The sequence below is a fragment of the Epinephelus moara genome, chromosome 21, assembly GCF_006386435.1.
Source record: "Epinephelus moara isolate mb chromosome 21, YSFRI_EMoa_1.0, whole genome shotgun sequence".
Lineage (NCBI taxonomy): Eukaryota > Metazoa > Chordata > Actinopteri > Perciformes > Serranidae > Epinephelus > Epinephelus moara.
In genome coordinates this window covers 38,266,906-38,292,136 of record NC_065526.1, presented here as the reverse complement: position 1 = coordinate 38,292,136, position 25,231 = coordinate 38,266,906, and the positions used below count along the sequence as shown (strand labels likewise).

Below are 25,231 nucleotides of genomic sequence, written 5' to 3'. Positions count from 1 at the left end.
AAGTCAAGAGGGAGTGAGACCAGCACAAACTTGTTACATTATGTAAGATTATTTTTTTCTAGCCATTGAGCTCTTTAGCAGAAACATTTCCTGATGGTTTGTGTTATTGTTGACTGGTGCACAGTAAATATGTTCTGTTCTTTCAACATTGGATTGTGTTGTTAATGTGCTAATGTCTTCTGGTTTCCCTTTTTGAATAACAGAAATACAGTCTACTGCCACCTGTTGGTGTGGAGAGTTATTTTCTCACAAGCAGGGGCAGAACATACGCTTGTTAGATATCATCTATAGTCTTTGCGTTGCATGCATGTGCAACTTTTTGGCTGAGACATGGCGGCGTGTGACAACACAACAGTTGGCCGCCAGTTCTTTGAAGTCAGTTTGGTGTGTCTGGGCCTTAAGATAAAAGGTTTAAATGTAACAACATACCATAGACTACTAAGTTTCTTCACATAGTGGCTTTGAAATGCTCTGACAGAATCAAACAAGAATTGAATGCTAAGGTAGAAAATTCAAAACATAGGCAGAAGTAGGAATGGCATCTCTACATGTGACTGAAACGGTTTTCTTCACCATATATTCCTAAAACTCTATCACTAAATGTCAGACGTTACCAGCTTCACCTTCTTGTCACTTTGTTCTCAGATGGGAGACCAGTGGCTGGAGTGAGTGCTCTCGGACCTGCGGTGAAGGCGTTCAGTATCGTACTGTGCGCTGCTGGAAGATGCTGTCGCCTGGTCTTGACTCATCTGTCTATGATTCACTGTGTCTGTCACATGACCTTCACAAACCAGCCAATAGGAAGGCCTGCCTTGGCCAGAGCTGCGGGCCCCAGTGGGAGGTGTCTGAGTGGTCAGAGGTAATACAGCAAACTACAGTGCAATGTTTCTGCTGTGTAGTGGTACTGTCGACACTGATGGCTGCTAGGTTTATGGTACTTAATTCAGATTTTTAGAATCAGAATCATCTTTATTGACCAAGTAGGAGTGAGCAAGGCATCATGCAATACTTTTTGCTTTCACTTTCATTTCTTGATCGGAGTATATCACAGTCCCTTATTATGCCTCCGTGCTGGCAATAGCTGTTACCGGAGGCATTATGTTTTTGGGTTGTCCATCCTCATCTCATTATTGCCAACATGATATCTCAAGAACACCTTCAAGGAATTTATTCAAATTTGGCACAAACATCCATATGGACTCAGTAATGAACTAATTAGATTTTGGTGGTCAAAGGTCAAAGGCCAAGGTCACTGTGACCTCACAAAACATTTTTTGGCCAACACTCCAGAATTCATGAACTATGACAAAATTTCTCGGAGGTCTAATAGGATATAATGATGAAGTAATGATATATCCAAAAGGTCAAAGGTCAGCCTCAATGTGAAATCATAATGTTCTTCAAAAACACTTCTCTGGCCATTACTCAGTGTCATATCTCAGTAACAAAAGGGGAGACATTTGGTCAGATACTGAATTGGTGACACTAATCTAACGCTGCTGATTGTATAGATCTTCTGTGCTGCAGGGAAGAAGATGTGTGTGAAGCATCCATGTTTTCACAGACATGGTTGTAAACTTGACTGGTGCCCGGAGCCATACAACCGATTCTAGTCTTACATATTAAATTAAAAAAGAAATTCTTGTGCACTAATGTATAATCTTTCGAGTTTTACTTCTCACTGTACTGTAGAGTTATTAATGGTTAAATACAGAGTGTCTGTTTGTGACAAGTTGACCCATCACAGGGTAAGAAGACACCTTATGTGGGGTAAGTTGTCACATTATATATAACAAATAAAATGTATAAAAGTATTAACTTGATTTCTGCTGATGCTATCTTTTGACAGAATTGTGGGAGAGTTTTGTAATTGATGTTGAGGTTTGGATGATCAATCAATCAATCAATCAATCAATCAATCAATCAATCAATCAATCAATCAGTCAATCAGTCAGTCAGTCAGTCAGTCAGTCAGTCAGTCAGTCATCCCTCTGTCCTTAGGACCCTCACAGCGGATAAGGAAAAACTCCCCAAAAAACCCCTTTAACAGGGGAAAAAAACGGTAGAAACCTCAGAAAGAGCAACTGAGGAGGGATCCCTCTTCCAGGACGGACAGACATGCAATAGATGTCGTACAAAACAGATCAACATAATAAATTAATATATGATAGTATATGTATGTGACAATAATCATATGTGTATAATAACAGTAGAAGTATGACTAATAATAACAGCAGCAGTAGGAGGCATTTGGCAGGACCACAGCAGCAGCACAACCACACACGTCACACCATCCAGGCACCGCTGCAATATGAGTTAACCTGCGAGACAGTGGAGCACAAAAGCTCCAGACAAGAAGCTGAGTTAGTGACATGCAGTAGAGCCGAGTTAGCAAGATGCAGTAACAGGACATGAGTGTTAGCAAAGGAGAGAGAGAGAGAGATAAGGAGAGAAGGTGCTTGGTTTATTATAGGAGGTGTATTATGGGAGGTTCCCTGGCAGACTAGGTTTATGTCAGCCTAACTAGGGGCTGGTCCAAAGCAAGCCTGAGCCAGCCCCAACTATAAGTTTTAGCAAAAAGGAAAGTCTAGTCTTAAATGTGGAGACGGTGTCTGCCTCCTGGACCGCAACAGGAAGATGATTCCACAGGAAAGGAGCATGATAGCTGAAGGCTCTGGCTCCTGATCTACTTTTGGAGACTTTAGGGACCACGAGTAACCCTGCATTCTCAGAGTGCAGTGTTCTAGTGGGATAATATGGCACTATGAGCTCTCTAAAATATGAGCCTGACCATTTAAAGCTTTGTAAGTTAGATGATATGATATGATGGATTAGGGCTGGGCGATAAATCGATTTTATCGATTAATTCGAATTTGTGGTTTAGGTCGATTTGTTTTAATGAAAATCGAGTTTCTCTTTAAAATCCGCCACCGCCGCTCCCCGCTGGGCTCCCCGCTGGGCTCCCCGCTGGGCTCCCCGCTGGGCTCCCCGCTGGGCTCCCGTAGTTCAGAGTGGGCTCACAAACACAAACAAACATGGCAGTGAGCAGGGAAGAACTCGTTCTCAAGAAAGGGAACGAGTTCTTCAGCGCTTTTGTGTGCTCGTGTGTGTGTGCTCACCTGTGTGTGTGTGTGTGCTCATCTGTGTCTGTGTGTGTGCGCATCAGGGCCGAACTCCGACACAGAGAGCAGAGGAGGATTTTAGACGCGCACCGTGTAGGGACATAAATGACATGCCGTTGAGTAAATAAGAAATAAATGTTGACAAATGTAAGTAAATGTTGACAACGCCAAGCTGGCAGACCCCCGAACCGTAGTAAAGGGACCTCCGAAGACTATTAGCTCTTTTAGCTTGTGTTAGCTCGTTGTTGCAACAACACATAAACAACAATACTTCGTCTGCGTTAAAGAACGGCACTTTATTTTCAGCACTGCAGGGATGATGCACAGCCTTTCTCATCAGTGTCTGACTTTTACATAGAGGGAAATAACTCAAAAACAGCATGCAGAACTGTGTAGGCTTCTTCACTGTGTCTGCTCGATGTAAACAACATAGCACATGCCTCACTTTCTTCCTGGGGCGCATCCGTCTGACGTCACACACCACACCCGGCGCACTAACGTCTCATACCTCCTACATCAACTAAACACATACACAGCTCCACACACACACACACACACACACACACACACACACACACACACACACACACACAAGCCACACACATCAGGCTCAGCCTGTAACGTAAGGCTATTTAGTTTGTTTCATAAAAGGACAAGGTATAGACCTGTTCTATAGGAAAGGTAACCTTAAATGACTTCTGTTGTGTTCCAATATAATGGTAGGGGAAACACTGCCGTATGATAAGAAAGGGGACCGGTGGAAAGCAATCACAGATGCAGTCGCAATGTATATTGCAAGAGATATGGTGCCCATATATAGGCTACCGTGGAAAAGCCAGAGTTTATTCACATGCTGAAAGTTTTAGACACCAGGTATGTGCTACCAGGCTGCAAATATTTTTTTTGTAAGTAGGAAGGGAAAAAATCGATTTAAATCGTGAATCGGGTTTGTTGTGAAAAAATCAGAGATTTTTTTTTAGGCCATATCGCCCAGCCCTATGATGGATGACATGCTGACATTGTCTGCCTTTGGTCTAGAATTTTAAACCACTTTATAAGCTTATTTTTGTTCTTCCTTCTGTCTTTTATTTTAATTATTCTTACAAAAATATATTTTATCATTATAATTTTGTATCTAATGAAGGGCTAATTAGGCACCCTCCTGTATATTTTGACCATTTTGTGGCCTCATCATATAATACAATTAAATTGATGCTGTGTGAAGTGGTCTGTTGTTAACAGGTTGCATGGCAACCACCAACATAAGCAGCTAGCAAAGTTGGCTCCCTGCAAGGCTGCAGCTGGGTATTGTTGCTCTGTGAATACTGAGGCAAATTGTCCTAGCGATTTTTGCCCTGAAAGCACTGAGACAACTTGCACTAGAGTGTTATTGCTAGGTAAACCACAAGCTGGCTTTAGTGTAGGACTTTGGTTTTTTTGTATTAAATACAGATTTTCCCTCCTCTAAACATTCTGTGCAAAAATAATATAATGGAACATACCAGTGCTTGGCTAAGTTTTATAATATAAACAGTGCAGTTTAGGTTTTTTTTTGTTTGTTTGTTTTTTAACTTTTCTCATTGAAAAATATGAACATTGTTCTCACCTCAGGTGACAGTGACACATACTGCATGTCAAGAGCAAAATTACTTCAGAACAGTGAGTTGCACATGCGACTGTTAGATTTTTTAGCACCCTCTGGTGTCGAAGATATAACCAATGTGACATCTTACCTGTGTGACAAGATGTCCTGCTCTCCCCTCTGTGTACACATACATCAGAATTTGACTGTTTTTATTTTATTTTATTTATCATTGCTGTCAGTGTACTGTACAGAATTAGACGTTAAAGCTAAGAATCACTGCAATTGTATCTGATATGATTTCATGTGACAAAAAAATTGATTGATGGAAGAACAATGGGAATAAAGCTGGACAAATAAAGGCAAACAATGGACAGACTATTATGTAGACAAGTATGATATTGGTATGATATTGGTATTTTGTTTGATGTTTTGAAAACTAAAATTGTTTTGGCCACAGCATCAAAAATATAAAAACAAACTAACAAACAAACTTAAACATAGGTGCAAACTTTCCAGTAGATGAAAAAAAATACATTATTAAGATGAAACTACAGAGAATTGCAATCTAAGACCGAAAACACAAATAATCCTGACACTCATCCATTTAGTAACTTTGAGTCATCTGGGGAACTGAAACAGCCCAGATGTCTGGAGACTCCCCCTGCTCCACCCTGAGGATTGAAGTGTTCTTGGGACAATTCAATCTTTCCACCATATGCTGACTCTGCTCACTGCTGTCAACCCAGTCTGCTGCTCCCAGAAAATCCACAAAGGGAGGCAGCTAGGAGGTATAAATGCTAGGTGCCCTGCCTTAAGTAGCAGCAATGCTGGCTCTTCACAACTGCCACACACCACCTTATTGTGGCAGTGGATGAGGTTGGAACAATGACTTCATGAGTAACCATGAGTGCCCAGTCATGTGACTTTCAAGTGACTTTCAAACACAGCAGCCTGAAATAACACAGAACAATACAATAACACAAATAACAAAAAACAGGAATTGGAAAAAAAGTCCTAAACAAGTCATGATGTGCTCTTCACTAAATGTAATACCATTTTATTAACAGAGTAATGATATATTACATTTTCAAAAAAAATGGTTCTCTCCTGCAGCTTGATTGGGTGCTGTTGGATTGGTTTAAACAAAGTGGACCTGTGGAATGAAATGTCAACTAGCTGGGAATAAATAGCGTCAATGTTAGTTGATTCAGGAAATGAGGGGAAATTAACTGATTTGTGCGCACACATTTAAAAAAAAATTTTTTTAGTCTTTGGGCTTTGGGGAAGGTATCAAGTCTTTACAATCATCAGGCTAGAGTCCAAGTGAGGTCACAAGTCATTGGTGTCTAAGTCTAAGTCAGATTGCAAGTCTTTTTTGATTTTGTCAAGTCTGAAGTCATCGAATTCATGATTTGAGTCTGACTGAAATCTGAGTCATGTGACTCAAGTCCACATTTCTGGTCCCCTGTTGGCATCATGATCATGCCTGTAAATAATGCAGTTAATGATACTGAGAGTTAGTGCCTGTTCTGTTGAATATGTTTTCAGATTGATGTCATACTAATACAGACAACTGAGATAGAAACAAACAGTTCTCAAACTACAGTTTTTGCAGTGTTGATCTTTGCACAGATATGTGTACATAATGTGTGTGTGTGTGTGTGTGTGTGTGTGTGTTTGTGTCACTGTGTTAGTGCTCGGCGCGTTGTGGCTCTCGGGGTGTCCGTTCTCGCGAGGTTCGTTGCTCCATGGAAATGAGACTATGTAACAGGTCTTCTCAACCAATAGAGAGTCAGGAATGTGATGGCCCACCCTGTGACAGAAGGTGGACGGTTTCTGACTGGGGACCTGTGGGTGTAACAACACACACACTGAACACACACTGAACACACACCAGAGCAAGCATTTGATCACTTGTCACTCAGTGTATAGTTCACAGCATGAAAATGAAAGTTTCTGTTTTCTATTCAAAATGTCCATGTATGTGCCAGTGCTCCGGTGTGTGTGGAGAGGGAAGGATGGCACGTGCAGTGACGTGTCGATCATCCGGTGGGGTTGTGATGTCAGAGGAACAGTGTGATCAATCACTGCGCCCGCTGGCTATCTATCCCTGTGGCGACAGAGATTGCGCCCCTCATTGGGTGGAACAGGAATGGCAACAGGTAAACATTTAAAGAGCCAGTCCATGTACGTGTAGTTGCATTCAGAGGTCTTTGGTAGAGCTTATTTTGGCTGGTGGGGGAATGTGTGGAAAATCAATGTTGACCCACTTGGAGATATAAGTCCTCTTGTCTGTGTGTTTGTTGTTTATGTGTGCCAGTGCAATGCTACATGTGGGCGCGGTGTGCGTCAGCGTCAGGTGGTGTGTGCTGGGCTGGAGAGTGGCGTGTTCAAAGAGTTTCCAGACAGCAGCTGCGACCGAACCAACAAACCAGAGACCAGCTCCTCCTGCTTCCAGAGACCCTGTTCCAAATGGTTCACCACATCCTGGTCTCAGGTAACTGTCTGTCTGTCTGTCTGTCTGTTTATCTCTCTGTCTACTAATGCATCAATCAGCCTACACACAACCACAGTGATCAAATGTGGGGTTGGCCAATTGTGAAAATTCCTGTGTGTCCGTGTGTGATTTAAACTTTTTATCAACTCTTGTTCTGTAGGTCCAGCTATATACAAGAAACAGTCTGTTGGTGTCAGGCTTCCTACGCAATATGGAAAAGTATGGAATTTGACTTTGTCATTTCCAGGTCTGGATCAGAATGGAAAAAAAAGAAAAAGAGTATAGCAAAATATTTGTACTTCCAGACTATTGCTCCTCTTCTGTTTTCTAAAATATACAAATCAAAAATTTTAATAACAAACTAATCCCACAGGCAGAGTGTTCGCCATGGCATTTGGAGCAGGCAACCAGCACAGCTAAACTGTTTACCACTGTGTGAGAGAGTGCAGGCTAGAGCGAGCTTCATGTCATCAAAAGCAAGGCAAGATTTATGGCATGTGGCTGATCACACACTTCTACACAAAGCTGCCTCTACGCCTGTACATCACAATTAGCTCTGCCCAAACAAATGCCTTATATCAGAACAAAGTCCAGACATCCAAGACCAAATTTGTTTGAAAGTAAAAGTGGCACTATTTGAATTGCATATAAACACAGCATGACATAGCATCACAAGAAACTATGTGTCAATCTTGTCTGAACATTTCTGAGTTATGCAGTGATGTAGCTATAAGAACTGCATAAGGAAACCACTGCTTTATGGCTGTGTCGGTTGTCGTTTCCCTGGACACAGTAAATAAATAAGGCTGCACAGATGCTGCTTTTTTAACAAATTTTTGGTTCATATTTATAAAAGAGACAAAAAATAGGGGGAACAATAATTTAATACTATTAATTCAACATTATAAGGAAAAAAAACAAGTATAGGTTGCACCGGTTAGTTTTTTTTCTTCTTTGGACAGTGGTGTTTAACAGTGTGCTCACACCGGGCACGAAACAAATTTTTCGTGCGATAAGATCACATACAAAGTCAAAGTAAAGACGCGAACAGATGCGAATTTGTGCCAGCGGTCAAACTCACGCGAGTAGAGCGAGGCGAATATTTTACTCACGCCTGGTGTGAACACACTGTGACACTGGAACGTTCCAGCTGTCTGTTTAGGAGTGTGGACCAAACATCCATAATAGGTAAATGCACGTTTTCAAGGGCTGGATATTGGTACCCAGATGTCAAATGTGGTCTGAAAAAGTCTGGGCATTTATTGAAGTATTTAATTTTGTATATGTGCAGGAACCCTGAAGTCTGATCATCATTAATATGTAGAGACAAATGAAAAGTCTTCTCCCCTCATGCCTCCTCAGTGCAGTAAGACCTGTGGGAGTGGTGTCCAGGTTCGAGAAGTGAAGTGTTACCAGGGGGAGGAGCTGGTAACCAGGGGCCACAGCTGTGACTCTGCCCTCAGGCCCGAAGCCAGACAGAGCTGTGAAATCCAGAGCTGTCCGACAGAAGCACCAGGTACAAAAACAAACCCAGCATGCACATTCACTGTAGGTGATGCAACATGTCAGTAAGCTTTCCTCTCCATCAGTGGAGGATAAATGAACTCCCAGATGCATCACTGTAAGAAAGTGTTTTTCTGCAGTGCCTTAATGAATTAAGTGGAGCATTTTGACTTTTCGACATATTTCAGACTTGTTGTGTCTTTTGTGTGTTTATTCAGCAGCATCAGTGGCAGTAGAAGACTCCTGCCAAGACAAACCAACAGCCAACTGTGCCCTGGTCCTGAAGGTGAAACTGTGCTCCCACTGGTACTACAGAAAGGCTTGCTGCCAGTCCTGTAAGGCACCAAGACCCTGAAGTCTTAACTGTAACCTCTCACCTCAACCACTAAACACAAACCACTGGTACCAAAGGTCACATTACATTTATATTTTTATATTGGTGCTACACAAAAGCCTGCTGCTAGCAATGTAAGGCCTTATCACATTCATTTTAACCTTGTAACTCTTTCCCCTGTCACTGATATGGAAGGTCAACCTGTGGTCACTGGCTTTATTTCCGCCCTGTCAATGTTATATCTGGTTTCCTCACAGCCAGAATTGCTTCTTAAAGTAAATGTTTTTTGTTTTTAATGGAGTAGTAACTCCACTACAAAAGGTTACCAATCAAAATTATTGATAATGCTTCCTCAGAGAGTCATCAGGAATATTGGTTTGCCGATAAAAAAACAGATCCTGCTCTGTAGGTGGAAGTTAATCTCAAGTACTGAAAACATAAAACAGCTCCAAACCCCTTCATGACAGAATGTGCATGGCTTTAGCCCGCTCCATCTGACCAATGCCCAGACCATTTACCTAGTCTGCCACTAAATCTACTCACTGACCACCCTCTCCCCGACAATGTGAAGATAGAATGGCTTTAGGACACACTGGGCTTTCACTTCATCCATTTCCTTAACTCCAAAATAGAAAGAGCAAACACTCTTTGAGTCTTTATTTCTTCCTTATTCCCATTCATCTTAATGTCACACTCACCAAGTTAAGAGGTTGCCTGTGTCCATCACTGCAGGTCACTCCATCCCATTTTAACAGTGGTGCTAACTACAGTAAATGTCTGTAATGTAGCCATTCACTCACTTCTTAAAGGTCCAGTGTGTAGGATTTAGGGGATATATTGGCAGAAATGGAATAAAATAAGTTTTCTTTGGTGTATAATGACCTGAAAATAAGTGTGTCATTTTGTTTTCGTTACCTTAGAATGAGCCGTTTATATCTACATAGGGAGCAGGTCTTCATGTATGGAGATGTGCCATGTTGCACCGCCATGTTCTACAGTAGCCCAGAATGGACACACCAAACACTCGCTCCAGAAAGGGCTATTTGCGTTTTCAGGTTGGCAGTGCAACAGTTGCACTGATTTGCAATGTGAAACTGCGTTATTCAGTGTTTTTACTGGTTTTCCGTTTTGTTTTGGAGAGTAAAAGACTTCTGTAGATAATTCGGCTTCCGGGGACAACCTCCTGAATGTCTGGATCTTATGTTATTAGAGAAAAAAGGTGACCACTCATTAGCATGTGTTGGACTGGCCAACCACAGCAACATGCCAAACAGCATTGGAAATACATGGATTTATAATGTGAAACTGCGTTATTCATTGTATTTACTGGTTTAAGTCACCAGGAAGAGACTTCTGTGGAGAATTCAGCTTACAGTAAAAACCTCCATATCAATGAACACTGAAGGAATTCTAGCTGGAAGAAGTTTCAGCTGGTTGCAATCTGCAATTCATCACTAAATGCCACCAAATCCCCCCATATGTTACCCACTTCACCTTTAACGTTCTGTGCTTTGCTAAAAAGGGTGCATCTAAAACACATAAAAGCCCTGAGGCAGCTTTGTTGTAACCGTAGCAACAGACAAGGACAGACTGGACCAGGTAAAAAAATACTGCAACTGAGCCCCCTCAGCCTGTACATAGACGTATACAGCCCTGTGCACAGTTTGCTCAGGTAGTACCATTGGTGCCATGCTGATATGTTAACTATTCTCTTACTTCTGCCATTTAAAAGTGTGTATTTACACAACATACAACAGACACAACACAGCCTGCTAACATACACTGACTAATGAAACAGTTACTCCAAACTTAACTATTGCTCCTTTTAAAGCACAGTTCCACAAAAGATTGTTGCTTAATTATTGTAACTAGGGATGCATGATATGTTTTTTTTTTCAGCAGATACCAATAACAGATAATTTCCTACTCTCATGGCGGAAACTGATATGATAATCAATAATTTCACATTTTTGTATTTTAAGATTTTTGGGGGGATTTTGCCTTCATTCAATTGGACAGATCAAGCTTAAAGGGGGAGAGAGAGGGGATGACATCCAGCAAAGGCCTGCAGCTTGGAACGGAACCTGCGGCTGCTGTGGCAAGTATACTGCCTTTGTACATGGGAGGGATACCCGCTCTACCCACTGAGCTACTGGATGCCCTACATTTTTATATTTTAAAAAGAAGTTCATAACCTGTAGTTTATGCACATCTGAGGGTAAGAAAGGCTAAGATGAAGTGAGAAAATACAGATGATTTAATATTCCATAGCTCTGACCTAACCAAATCTGACTTCACTATTGTTGACACAGCAAAAAAAAAATTGGATTTTAGCCACTGCTCCTGTGTTTGCCAGTCTAGCTGCCATCTAGCTCGAGCTGACGTTGAACTTAGTGTTCGCCAGTAAGGCAGTGGCACCAGGGATGGTACTTCAGCGCTGCATCTGACCCCCGACACAATTATGTTGTCTTCCACTAAAACTGTGAAAAACATCTGCACTGGCGACAAACATGTTTGGCTCTCGAGTTCACATGCTCTTGCTCTTCTTCTTCTCTTTGTTTATTGATGGTGTAGATGCTGCGCCAGTTAAGTCAATGAAAGCAATTTGGCTTTGTTTTATTGGTTCTATTTGTTGGCTATAATTTTAATATCGCAATAACAAATAATAATATAAATTTCCTATCAACAGCTTATAATCTATCGGCCCGATATAAATCGTGCATCCCTAATTGTAAACAGCAGATGCATGTCAAAGCTTCATTTTAGCTACAAAATGGCAGCACCTCCTCACAAAGCCTCCCTTTGGAGCCACAGAAATCTTCATAGAACTTCTTCATATATGCAGTGGTGCTCCCCAACACCTGTAAACACACTGATGTGAAAAAAAGACTATCAAAAAAATATATGCTCCTGTAAACATCTCAGCTGTGACAGTTCAACAATGAATTCAATGAAAGTACATCACTGGAGATGCTTGCCTGAGAACAGAAGAAACAGCTGAGGAGCAGGAATGTGGTTCTGAAACAACATGGCTGCCAGTGAGAATGGTTGGGGCCAAACTCTCATGTATCCAAAACACTGTGTTCACCTGACTGTTACTGTCCGTGTTGTTTACCTGTTGTTCCAGCAGTCACAAAGCTGCTGCTGTTGTTGTTTGTGCTTACTGTGTCACACATAAAGAATAAAAATGAGCTATATTTGATGAGCATTTGTGTCTGGCCTGTGATTGGCGCTCCTGTTGGTGACAAACACTGGACTTACCTTTGGATGTAGTGCAGGACACAAAACCACCTACTGAAGTATGCTTCAGGAGGTCATTCAAAGAATATGGAGGGAGACTATTGAATAACAAGGGAAAGACCTGATAACTAAGCAGCTGATTAAAGTGAAAAGCTTACATTTCAATGGTTGTCAGCTGAACTATGGTAACTGAAGCTGGGATTGTATGGGAAGCAAACAGAGGAGATATAAGGTTATATGCTATATGAATGAAGGAGCATTTAAGTGAGGGTAACTGTGGGCGGTAATTAAGCTATAATGTGAAACATGACCTGTTTTCTCTGCTGTGGTTACTATAGGTGAGAGTGTCATAATTGACCAGCGTGTTGTTAAGTGTACTTTCCCCCCTTACCATGTGCAATTAACATTGTCATGGTTACAAGAAATGTGATCCCAATGGATGACTCCTTAGTGAAACCAAATTACATGCATGAATGCACACCAATTACTCATCTGAACTGGTCTTAACAAGGCACTGTGGATCTTTAGGTTACAGACTGTGAGAGGACCTCCAGGTCATTTCATTCCATATTTGTGATTTTGATGAGATTCAGAAACAGTTAAACTGTCACCTAAGTCCAAGGAAGGATACCAGACAAACCCAAGTGTGTGTCTGCAGGAAGAGACCAACAGATCCAGAGAAAGGTGAGTACTTCCACCTCAGCTGAGTTCAAATGTTTGCAATGTGATCCATGTTCTGCATAAGAGACAGGACCAATTGCAACACTTCACCTATGTTATGAGGTATACAAAATATTTGAAATGTATACAAAACTTGACTTAATGACTTAAGTTAACTTCCAGGTTAGTCAAATTACAAATTGAATTAATTTCTTAATGTTTCTACTCAATTTACATGTATCTTCAGATGTTTATTAGTAAATGTCACTTTTACATGTATTAACATTTTGATGATGATTTAATGAAAATGAATTGAAGTTAGTGTGATGTGAATCCAATTTGAGATTGATAAATGGCAAATAGTAATTAAGCTATATTTTGCTAACACTTACATATTTCAGAGGAATACAAGGCAAACAGGTTATGATTCTGTGATTATTAGATCTGTTTTTCAACTTTGAATACATGTATGAAGTGCTTTTTTATAACATAGACATTTTTAACAACTTTGTTGTTTCCATCTCCCCAAAGCCTGCCATGGTGTTGCAAATTTTTCCTATCACCCAGGTTTACTTCAGTGTCCTGTGAATATTCAATTTCCAAACATTCAGAACGTCATCTTTATAGTTAAAAAAAGTTAGATGTGTGTGTTTAGATGTCTTTGCTATTTGCTGGAAGAAGCTCCAGAATTCACATCATTGTTAGTTTGCTGCGCATGATTTTCTGATAATCTAGCCCCTGAACATAACGTTGTTATCAGAAATAATAAAAAGAAAAGAAAAAATAAATATTCTTAAAAGTAATGTTATTAGCAGTACTTCTGTTAGTGTAAAAGGTTGAAAATACAAGACTTTGCAATCAGAAATTCTATCTATCTATCTATCTATCTATCTATCTATCTATCTATCTATGGAGTTGTGAGATGGTGTGTGTGTGTGTGTGTGTGTGTGTGTGTGTGTGTGTGTGTGTGTGTGTGTGTGTGTGTGTGTGTGTGTGTGTATTGCTGAAAGTAGTAATGTTATAAGCAGTATTTCTGTTAGTGTTGAAGGTTTAAAATAAGAAACTTTGCTATCAGATATTAAATGAATAAATAAGATATATCTATATATATGTGTGTGTGTGTGTGTGTGTGTGTGTGTGTGTGTGTGTATTGCTGAAAGTAGTAATGTTATATGCAGTATTTCTGTTGGTGTTAAGGACTTCAAATTTGATAATTTGCAATCAGGATTTAAAAAGAAGAAGAAATAGAAATATTTTTAAAAGTAGTAATGTTTTTAACAGTATCCCTGTTAGTACTGATGGCTTCAAACATAAAACATGGCAATCAGAAATTAAAAATCAGACAAACAAACAAAAAACAACTGTTAAACATGGTTTAAAGTGGTAATGTTATTACCATATTTCTCTTAGTGTTAGGGGCTTAAATTATGAAACTTTGCAATCAAATTTTTTTTAAAAAGTGGTAATGTCATTAGTCATGTCAGTAGAATTTAGTAAATGGATCTGCACTTGTATAGCACCTTTCTAATCATTTGACCACTCCATTTTTACATTGCGAGTCACATTCACCCATTCACACACACATTCATACACTGGTGGCAGAACTACCATACAAGTTGCCACCTGCTACTCAGTTTTTAACACACTCACACACTGATGGAACAGCCATCGAGAGCAATTTGGAGTTCAGTATCTTGTATCAGTATCAGCTCAAGACATGCAGACTGAAGGAGCCGGGGATTGAACTGCCAGTCTTCCTATTGGAGGACAACCTGCTCTGTCTCTGAGCCACAGCCGCCCCTGTTAGTATTAATGGCTTATAACATTGACAAATATTGGCATACTAATAACTGTACTGTGCATCATATTCACATGTTGTGCAGACAAATTCTTTTGCAGTTATTCCTTTTGACCCACTGAGATGAGGTTTTTCAGCTTCAACAGTGGCCAGTATGCTGAGGTAGCTTCAGCCACTGTTTTTTCACTTTGCTACAGCATATTCTGTTTTTCTTCTTTTCCCATGAAAAGACCAACAGCGAATGTATCTACTAGGCCTATATATATCTACTGTTGTACAAAAAAACACAAAAATGAGCCACATTGTTGGTGTACTACTTAAGTAAAAGAACCAACACCAAGAAGTCAATCTCCGGCATTCACAATCTTACTTAAGCCAAAGAACAAAATTATTACCAGAAAAACGTACTGAAGTATTAAAAGTTACCTGTCCCAGGTATACAATCTCCCCTGTGACTACTCATTATATAAGACATTATTAAATCTTTAACACTGATGCTTCAGTGTGTAAACACTGCTGCAGCAGCTCAAGGTGGAGCTACTTTCAACTTCTTTATTCACAATCAGGTATTTTAATCCAGTGGTTTCCAGCCTGGAAGTCGGGCCCCTCCAAAGAGTCAAGGTAAATTTGAGGGGTCATTTGAAGGGTCATGAGAAGAAAAAAAGAAGCAACAACAATTCTGTTTTCATTGTTGGATGTATGTGTAACATTTGCTCATTTTTAAATAATTGATAATTGGACATCTTAATAGTTATTTAAATGAAACCATCTCTAAGGGGGAAAAAATCATAGACAAGTGAAACATGAAAAGGGCTGTGTTACGGCCGACTCGTAGGCTGCAACAAATGAGGGAGATGTAGACGGGGCGGCTCCAAAAGTTAACAAAAGTTTATTAAACACGATAAACAATAAATACTGCAATGGGGTGTGGAAGTCAGTATCAGTGGTGTGTGAGGGTGCATGGATGTGTTGGATAATGTAAGGTGCATGTTGTCAGTGCAAAACAAAAGACAGCAACTCAAAAACAAAAGGCAGCATGGCTTGAGGAAGGGACTGACAGGAGCGCGGCAGCAGCCACGTCTGCAACAACTGCTACTGCTACTGCGATTGCCGAACACGAACAAAAGAACCCTGGAGACTGGGCAGGCGGGGTTAAGTAGCCTGGGAACACTGGCCAGGTGTTCCCAGTTACTTGATGCCATCTCAGCTCCACCCAGCTGAGGACCTGCAAGACACAGAGCACACACACAGTACAATCGAAGGACCAAGGCCCTGGGGCCGTCACAGGCTGTGACGAAATAGTGTTTTTGTAAGCGATTGCCTGTAGGATCTATACACGGAAAACAATCTGTATATATTCAATTTCAATTCAATTCAATTTTATTTATAAAGCCCAATATCACAAATAATAATTTGCCTCAGAGGGCTTTAAAGCATATGACATCCTTCTGTCCTTTGGCACGTCACAGCGGATAAGGAAAAACTCCCCCCAAAAAAACCTTTAACGGGGAAAAAAATGGTAGAAAGCTCAGGAAGAGCAACTGAGGAGGGATCCCTCTTCCAGGACGGACAGACGTGCAATAGATGTCGTACAGAACAGATCAACATAATAAATTAACAGTAATCCGTATGACAAAATGAGACATAAAGAGAGAGAGAGAGAGAGAGAGAGAGAGAGAGAGAGATGCAGAGCAGACAGTAATGATTATAGCTTACAACAACATTAAGTAATAATATTACAATAATAATTACGGTAATTGTGGTACAATATGTTGTAGGTATATATTAATATCTGATAGTATGCATATGTGACAATAATCATATGTGTATAATAACAGTAGAAGTATGACTAATAATAACAGCAGCAGTAGGAGGCATCTGGCAGGACCACGGCAGCAGCACAACCACACGTCACACCATCCAGGCACCGCTGCAATATGAGTTAACCAACAGATATCTATATCTAACAAATATAGAGTATTTGTGACATCACACAAAGTCCCTTTATCGAAACAGTTTGTTTTGTTCATCTGTGGCACCAGACTCATTACTAAAATTAAATTTGATATGTTTATGGTATCTTATTATCTGTTGAAGTTTGTGCAGTGCTCCCTTAAATTATTCTTGTATGTTTATTATTAATGTTTTTATTTCTTGTAACCAGGATAGTTTGACACATATAAGTGTGATTAGATGATTATGATGTCACTGGTCATTTTGCTACTCTATGTCCCTCATATCCTTACTGAGGCTGTTTACCTGAGGAAAATGTGGTTGGTTGAAATTGTGTAAAAAATTCCTGGTGTTAAAACTTGTAAAAAAAATTTAATCCAATACCTATCATTTTGTGGATGTGTATATTATGTGAGGGGTCACATGTCAAATGGTTGGGGACCACTGTTGTAATCCTTAACAATGTGTTGTATTTTTTTAAGCATCTCATTTAGTTTTTGATGGGAAACTTTTACCCATAAAGCATAGATGGATTACAACACAGTGGGCCACTGGGCCTGGACAGCACTTGTCCAGACCCAGAACTTGTTCAACTTTTTAACTGTTTCCAGTGCAGATTAGAGTTTAGTTTACTGAATGTTCAGATGCAGACTGAAAACTGTGGAGCATTTGATATTACTGGCTCTGTGGGAAGACAACCATCGCCTTCTCAATGGAAGCCAGATGGGGCTCTATGTCCCTGAGCCTCTGTATGTGCATTTCTGGGAGTTATTACATTCTTAGGAAATTCTTACATTTTTGTTTACTCCAAAGCCTTTCATTGAGGGTTCTCCAAGACTCCTATTTCACTTTCTTTTTCCTTCATGGTGCTGGTGTCACATTGATAACTTATTGTTTGGAATAGTCATTGCAAGCATTTGTTAAAGACCTGGTTTTAGCATCTGTTTTCTCACCTGAAAGAAGAAGTTAGATTTGATGTCACATGCTTTTCAGAAATGGGAGCTGCTAGGACATTTATTGCAGTCATAACACAATCCCACTGTGTCCATAATTTTAAACTAAGTAGTGCTGTTTCCTGTCTTTTTCAGATGCCTCTTAAAGCCATGATGTTGCTTTTAGCAGTGGTGTGTGTGTGCTTTGTGGAGGAGTGTGTGTGTTTCCCTAATGGCTCAGTTGCATTCTCCTGTGGCACCATGATGCCTGTACACCCACCCTTCACCCCTTCCACCAGCAGCCCGCCATTCACAGTGTCTACATCTAGCACTGCGTACACGCCTGGAGGAGTCATTACAGGTATGTCTCTGTAGAAACACTCCTGAGTAGTCCCTGCAAGGTATTACAGTAGGGTATTAAATTTGAAAAAAGTGTTTTGACTGTTCATTGTTATTTATAGGCAGAAAAGTGGCTGTGGCTACTCTTGCGTTAAAAAAAAAAAGGTAAAAAATAACAGATTAGTCTTCTGAGGAGGAGGTCTGGGACTCACTAAATAATAAGCACTTGCGGAGATCTTTCCAGGTTCAAAAAAGGTTCTGAATTTATTTACATAAACAAAAATATTCTCTGTGGTTGACTTCATACAATGACCAAAACAAAAACCTTAATTTAGTGGTAGATAAAGCGTCTCACTCCTCACTCCTCACTCCTTCAACACAAAAGGCAGACAAAAGGGAAACCCAGCTGTCCTCTCTCCCTAATCATAGGAGGAGGATGGCCTGACTAGGAGGAGGGCCATGAGCAGCAGAGAACAATCATAATAAATCATAATTTATCTGCAATATATGATCTACAACTTTCAATAATTAATCAACATTATCATCAGCATTATTTTGATTTACCATTTCCAAAGGAATAGGCTCCAACAGTGGTAATGCACTAACTAAATAGGTATATGCACCTAAATTGTAGTTATTGCGCTCTGCCTTTGTATTGCCTTTGAAACAGCAATATAGGACATGCAAAGGCAAGTGTGTTCATTTCCTACTAGATTAAATTTGTACAATAATCTTAAACTATTATTTTGTTGTAAAACTCATCAGGTTTGACCTAAATTAAGATTACTTGACATCATCATAATGACATTTATCACTAATCTTGCTATGGTCATTGTCACGTTATCAATTATAACTACACTTTATGTTTTCTGTATAAAAGTTGTCTCTTACAGCCTACACCAGGGACCGGCAACCATAGGCACGCCACAGTTTAATTTATGGCACATTAGCAATACATGCAGGAGTATTTTTTTTTGTATTACAAAAACAATCAATCTGTTGTAAACAGGTGAGTAATTATACAGACAGGTGAATAAACGTAAATAGAAAACATATATAAAAATAAAATACAAACCAACAAAATAAAACAAAACAAAACATGCCAGGGGCACGGTGGTGTGGTGGTTAGCACTGTTGCCTCACAGCAAGAGGGTTTCTGTTCAATCCCGGGTGTGGGAGCCCTTCTGTGCGGAGTTTGCATGTTCTCCCCGTGTCAGCGTGGGTTCTCTCCAGGCACTCTGGCTTCCTCCCACAGTGCAAAGACATACAGATTGGGGATTAGGTTAACTGATAACTCTAAATTGTCCATAGATGTGGATGTGAGCGTGAATTGTTGTCTGTCTCTATGTGTCAGCCCTGCGATAGTCTGGCGACCTGTCCAGGGTGTACCCTGCCTCTCGCCCAATGTCAGCTGGGATAGGCTCCAGCCCCCCCGCAACCCTCAAGAGGATGAAGCGGTTAGAAGATGGATGGATGGATGGAAAACATGCCAGGGGTTACCATAAATACATAATAAAAAGTAAAATATAAACAATTATTTAAGAAAAAATATTAAACTGTCCAAAGTTTTAACAGCCTTCTTATTCTTTGCAGAGGATATTGTTTTTTGAGATATAAATCCATTTTTAAAAAAAACAAAACAATAAAGAGAGGTTTTGTACAGCCCGCTGTTGGAATATATATAGCCTACTGTTACTAATTGGACATGTACTCTGGGTACAGATGGAGCAGCAGAATGGCAGGCGTGGTGAAACTGAACCGTTCGTATAAGTTTACTTTCACTTACTAACAGCTGGTCCCCTCATTTATCGGTTGGAGCTGATCAGTTCCGATCGGACGGATCAACTATCCACCCTGCGACTCAAAACTCCACAAACTGGTGAAAAAACCCCAGAAAGTGTTCTGCCTGCCTAAAAAGTCTAAAAAGACATAAACTTACAAACAAGCAGACGGACCCACAAAAAAACTCTGATTTAAACAGGGGAAGCAGAATTAAATGAAGGGACACAAACAAACACCCGCACACACACACACACACACACACACACACACAAATACACACAGAAACTTTGCAACTTAAGCATTACGCTTGAGATTGCATGAAAGCGTGGATGTGAATTACATGCCTTGTTTGGTGGTTAGAGTAAGATACTGTAATTTGACAGTCAGGGAAGAACTCTGCTGCTTAAAACCAACGCCTCAAACAACAGAAGGTGAGGACATGGCTCAAGTTTGAATGGAGATCAAGTTTCTAAGGCACAAGGGACTGGCATTATATTGATTTGACACACTGATCAACACTAAAATAAAAAATAAAAAATGGTGCTTCATATTAAAACGGTTGCTGACCCTTGGCCTACACTATACAGTATTTCTGTATACCAAGGTGGTCTTACATATAGCCTACTGAACAACATCATCATGTGTGTCAGTTTTTTAAATCGAGAAGCTCAATTAGACTGTTTTATCTGTAATTAAAATGAACCAACAAACAAATCAGTTTTACTCCAACAAGTCACACTCCACTGTGTATTGATATTGATATTGATATTTATTTCGAAGATGTTAAAAAGACATAAACTTACAAACAAGCAGATAGATAGAAATAAAGAAAGAATTATTTACAAATAATGAAAAGCATATGTAAAAGCAGTTGTCAGTGTATAGTTACTTTGATTTACTTATTAAATTCCACCCCTTCTCCTTGTGGAAAATGACAGACAGCTTCCTTGAATAGATAAACCTATACCTTACACTAAATATACATACATACATACATACATATATATATATATATACATACATATATATATATATATATATATATATATATATATATATATATATGTACTACACTGCTTTGTTTAAGTCATGTTAAATTAAATTATTCAGTGCATTCAGGTCATTCTAGTGAAAACCAAAAGGGAGTGAAAAAGAGAAAATTAACACAAAATACTGGCACTGAAATGGTCAATGGTTAAGGTTCATCCCACAAAGCAGCAGTATCCATGGTTCACACCTTTCTCTCTTTCACCTTGTATCTGATCAAACTGAGACTATACAAGCTTTAAGCACAGTATGATGAGGATTTATTTAAGGGGAATGTATTTCCTCTCCCTCTTCCTACTCTGCTCTTTCCTTTTCTTTGTCTCTGTATTATCCTTTTATCCCAGGGGTGGTATTGTGTAACAGGTCAGAGGTCAAAGGTCATGTTTACAGGAACTTACTCTGACCTCAGTCTTATCTTCTCAACCATCGGAAGTCAGTCAACATCTCCAGCCTCCAGTCCATTCCTGCTGCTCCTGAAGTCAGTCAGTCTCATATAACATGAATGCCTCCTCCTCTCACCTCCCTGATTGTCTCCTTACAGTGATGGTGGAGGTGGTGAAGGACAGCTCCACAGAGTTCCAGGGTTTCCTGTTACAGGCCAGAAGCAGACAGGGACAAGGTAAAAACCCTTTAATATCTGCCATCCTCTTTAGTAGAACGTAGAACCTTCAAGGACCACTGTGTGCAGGATTTAGCAGTGTGCATCTAGCAGTGAGGTGGCAGAACTGAAACTTCTCCCCAGTGCCAAGCGTGTAGGAGAACTACAGTGGCTGACACAAAAATGTGAATGGCCCTATCTAGAGCCAGTGGGTTGGTTAGTCTGCTCTGGGCTACTGTAGAACAACATGGCAGACATGGAACAGGACCTGTTCTAGATACTAGATGCTGAACTCCAAGATGGCACATATTCAGACTTTTAATTGTCACTTGAAATTGCTTTTCTTGGCTCGATGAAAGTTTTACAAATATGAAAGATCAAAAATTCATAATGGAAAGAGTCATAATTGACCATGTTTGCAGTTCAACGTGTTCTCTCAACACAGAACACCTTTACAGACATCTCTTTACAATGGTGGTTTATGCGGAAAGTGGTTGGTGGGCCACAGGGTTTTTTTTGTGTGTTTTTTTTTCTGCAGTACTGCAAGTGGACACCAAAAAATTGGAAGCAAGGCTAAGCAGCGTAGATATAGATAGAAGAAGAAAGGGAGGGAATTAATGTGTTGCAAGAGGAGTTGAGAAGCAGGCTAGCAGTTCTTAGAAGGGCAGAGCATCTCAGGAAAAAGAGGAGAAAGAAGGAACATGTAAGGACAGGTTTTTTTCAGAGACCCTTTTAAGTTTGTTAAAGGATTGCTCAGCCAGGAAAGGGAGGGCAGCTGAAAGCAGCAAGGCTAAAGGTTGAAGAATATTTGAGAAATACATATTCAGATTTAGAGAAGAATAGGATAGTAGGTTTCCCACCTGATATCCCTCCATTAGGAGGGATAGAGCATGAGATGGATGTCAGGCCACCTTGGTGGAAGGAAGTTCAGGAAGTGGTCAGGCGTGCAAAGGCTTCTTCGGCCCCAGGCTACCAGTAGGGTTGGGATCCGGATCTGGTTCTTTTTTGGAACCGGGTCCAAAGTTCCGGTTCCGGAACCGGTTCCATCACATTTGGAGTAACGGTTCCTAGATTGTAAAAAAAAAAACGTCACGTGCATTTCCATTACAGTGCGCCACGGGCCGCATATTTCTGTCCGAACCCGACCAAGCCCGACATTATTTAATAACTAAAGCACTGAGTTTGTGTCACACAGTTGTTATGGTTACAGGCTATTTAACAGGCTGGGCGTGCGCCGTCCGTGGGTGCTCAGCGGAGAGGGAGACCTCCGTGTTTGAGATGGGAGTGGGCGGCGGGAGGTTCGAGGCTTCCAGCGAGGGGAGAGGGTGAAATATAACAAAATAAGATAAAACAGGAAAAACCTGTCTCCCTCTTTTATTTAATTTTCAGCGTTTAATCAAGGCGGAGGCTGACGGCGGGAGGTCCGAGGCTTCCAGCCAGGGGAGCGGTAGAAACAAACAGCCAATGTGTGTGTGTGTTCTGTTCAGGTGTTGTCACGTAAATAACAGTGCCCAAGCATGAATGCATGTAAGTATTTTTTATTATATTGCTGTGGTTAATTTGAGGTAATAGTGTTACTGTAGAAATCAGAGAATCACTTTTTGTTGTTATATATTCTCAGGGAGATGATACAAGCTCTAAATCTGAAATACGGACCACACACAAATGTGTATTTTCATCTAATTGTACTGTGCAACAGTTAGAATAACGTTTTTGTATTTGTATCATTGCATTTGTGTTTATTATATACTTGTTTAAGTATAGCAAGTATAATGAATATAATATAGGAATCGGTAAGAGGAATTGGTAAGGAATCGGACCGTTAAGAAGGAATCGGTAAGGAATCGGAATCGTTAAAATCCTAACGAGTTCCAACCCTACCTACCAGGTTTATAAAAGTGCACCTGATATCCTTAAATTTTTGTAGAAACAGCTAAGAATAGTTTGGGAGAAACAAATTATCCCAAGAGCATGGCGTAGGGCAGGGGGTGTCCTTATTCCTAAGGAGAAGGAGTCTGTGGACCTTAGTCAATTCCGGATGATTTCTGTCTTGAATGTGGAGGGGAAGATTTTCTTTAGTGTATTAGCGCAGAGATTAGCTAGCTACTTAGAAAGGAATAGCTTAATAGATACTATGGTGCAGAAGGCAGGAATACCAGGTTTTGCAGGGTGTTTAGAGCATACTAGCATGATCTGGCACCAGATTCAGGCAGCGAAGATTAAGAAAAGGGACCTGCATGTAATATTTTTAGATCTTGCAATTGTGTTTGGTTCAGTACCGCATAGCCTAATTTGGAGTGCGTTTGACTACTTCAAAGTGCCACAGGTAGTTGTTAATTTAGTGAAAGCATACTTTCAGGATATTATCTTGTGTCTAAGTACGGCAGGTTTCACAACAGGTTGGCAGAGGCTAGAAATAGGTATTATGGCAGGGTGTACAATTTCTCTTCTCTAAGTGGGTGGTAGGTGGGGAGAGATGGCAGAACGGGGTGCATCTTCCACCAGTTAGGGCTTACATGGATGACATGACACTGGAGACCACAACAATGCCATGTACAAAGAGGCTACTAGAGAAGGTAAATAAGAACCTTAAGTGGGCCAGCATGAAGATCAAGCCTAGTAAGTCTAGAAGCATCTCGATATGTAGAGGGAAGTTAAGTGATAGGAAGTTTTTCATAGATGATGAGGAAATCCCAACAATTAGGGAAAAGTCTGTTAAGAGCTTAGGTAGGTGGTACAATGTAGAGTTGACTGATGAGGAACAGGTGGTGAAATTTAGAAAAGATGTGGCTGAAGGATTGGATAGAGTAGATAAATCAGAACTTCCAGGAAAGTTGAAGTTGTGGTGTTTGTAATTTGGGCTATATCCTAGGTTATTGTGGCCACTGTCAATTTAAGAAATTCCAATATCCGTTGTGGAGAGAATTGAAAGGTCGGTTAGCTCTTATATTAGGAAGTGGTTGGGCGCTCCTAGGTGCCTAAGAAATGTTTGAGCATTGTATGGAAAAGGGATACTTCAGCTGCCAGTATCTAGTTTAACAGAGGAATTTTAATGTACCAAGGTCAGGACAGAGCTCTTGTTATCTGGGAGTAAGGACATGATAGTTAGGAGTGTGGTTCCAAATCCAACCAAGGGGAGGAAGTGGAACACAAGATTGGCAGTTCAGGAGGCAGAGGCAGCTCTTAGGCATGCAGAGATTGTAAGTAATGTTCAGTTTGGCCGGGGAGGCCTGGGGCTTGGCTCAGGCAAACCAGTATGGAATAAAGCAGGTCTCAAAGATAAAATAAAGCTGGTCGTGGAACAGATACGTAGACAGGAGGAGATATTAAGGGGTGCAAAGGTAGTGGCCCAGGCTAAACAGGGACAGTGGTTGAATTGGGAAAGTGTAGAGAAGAGGAAAATTAGTTGGAGGGACCTGTGGATGGGGACCCATCATGCCCATTGTGTTCAGGTACCGCAACCTTAAAGCATATTTTGTCAAGCTGTAAAGTTAGCTTGTCACAAGGCAGATATACATGGTGACATAACCAGGTGTTGAAATGTTTAGCTGCAGGCATCGAAGGGAAGCGAAGACAGGTAAATTCAGAAGGTGTTAAGAATAGGAGTTTAGCAATTCAGTTTGTCCATGAGCGGGAGAAATACAGAAGGGATAAGTTAGTAAGGAGGCAAGGGTGTGGCTGCCTAGAAGGTGCTTGTGATTGGGAAATGCAAGTAGATTTAGGGGGAAAGCTTGTTGTTCCCCAGGAAATAGTTTGTACCAAGCAGAGGCCTGACATAGTGTTGTGGTCAGTGAGTCAACGGATAGTTTATTTCATTGAGCTGACAGTTACTTGGGAAGAC

At 40.5% G+C, this 25,231-nt stretch overlaps 2 protein-coding genes and 1 long non-coding RNA gene across 8 annotated transcripts in view; 2 read left to right on the top strand and 1 right to left on the bottom strand.

Annotated features, from left to right (window-relative positions):
* Positions 1–12,238, top strand: part of si:ch211-267e7.3 (ADAMTS-like protein 2) — a 69,106-nt gene extending 56,868 nt beyond the window's left edge. Inside the window, exons 15-22 of one of the 6 annotated variants that reach the window (XR_007571974.1) lie at positions 646–859; positions 6,402–6,557; positions 6,699–6,869; positions 7,028–7,204; positions 7,365–7,423; positions 7,578–7,685; positions 8,567–8,720; positions 8,926–9,062. Coding sequence is in view for 4 of the 6 variants with exons in the window: in XM_050074780.1 (XP_049930737.1) it covers positions 646–859; positions 6,402–6,557; positions 6,699–6,869; positions 7,028–7,204; positions 8,567–8,720; positions 8,926–9,062 (1,009 nt within the window). In the remaining 2 variants the exon portion in view is untranslated. Of the gene's footprint in view, positions 1–645; positions 860–6,401; positions 6,558–6,698; positions 6,870–7,027; positions 7,205–7,364; positions 7,686–8,566; positions 8,721–8,925 lie in introns of those variants that run through there. The other 5 variants (XR_007571975.1, XM_050074781.1, XM_050074780.1 and 2 more) reach the window with 5 other exon arrangements.
* Positions 12,239–12,797: 559 nt separating this feature from the next.
* Positions 12,798–25,231, top strand: part of LOC126409007 (putative ferric-chelate reductase 1) — a 24,936-nt gene continuing 12,502 nt past the window's right edge. The window contains exons 1-3 of the mRNA XM_050074871.1: positions 12,798–12,965; positions 17,781–17,985; positions 21,334–21,411. Of these exons, the coding sequence (XP_049930828.1) occupies positions 17,781–17,985; positions 21,334–21,411 (283 nt within the window). The 5' untranslated portion in view covers positions 12,798–12,965. The remainder of the gene's footprint in view (positions 12,966–17,780; positions 17,986–21,333; positions 21,412–25,231) is intronic.
* Positions 18,019–25,231, bottom strand: part of LOC126409015 (uncharacterized) — a 13,484-nt gene continuing 6,271 nt past the window's right edge. The window contains exons 2-3 of the long non-coding RNA XR_007571982.1: positions 22,251–22,457; positions 18,019–21,380 (exon numbers count right to left, since the gene is read on the bottom strand). This is a non-coding gene — a long non-coding RNA (uncharacterized LOC126409015). The remainder of the gene's footprint in view (positions 21,381–22,250; positions 22,458–25,231) is intronic.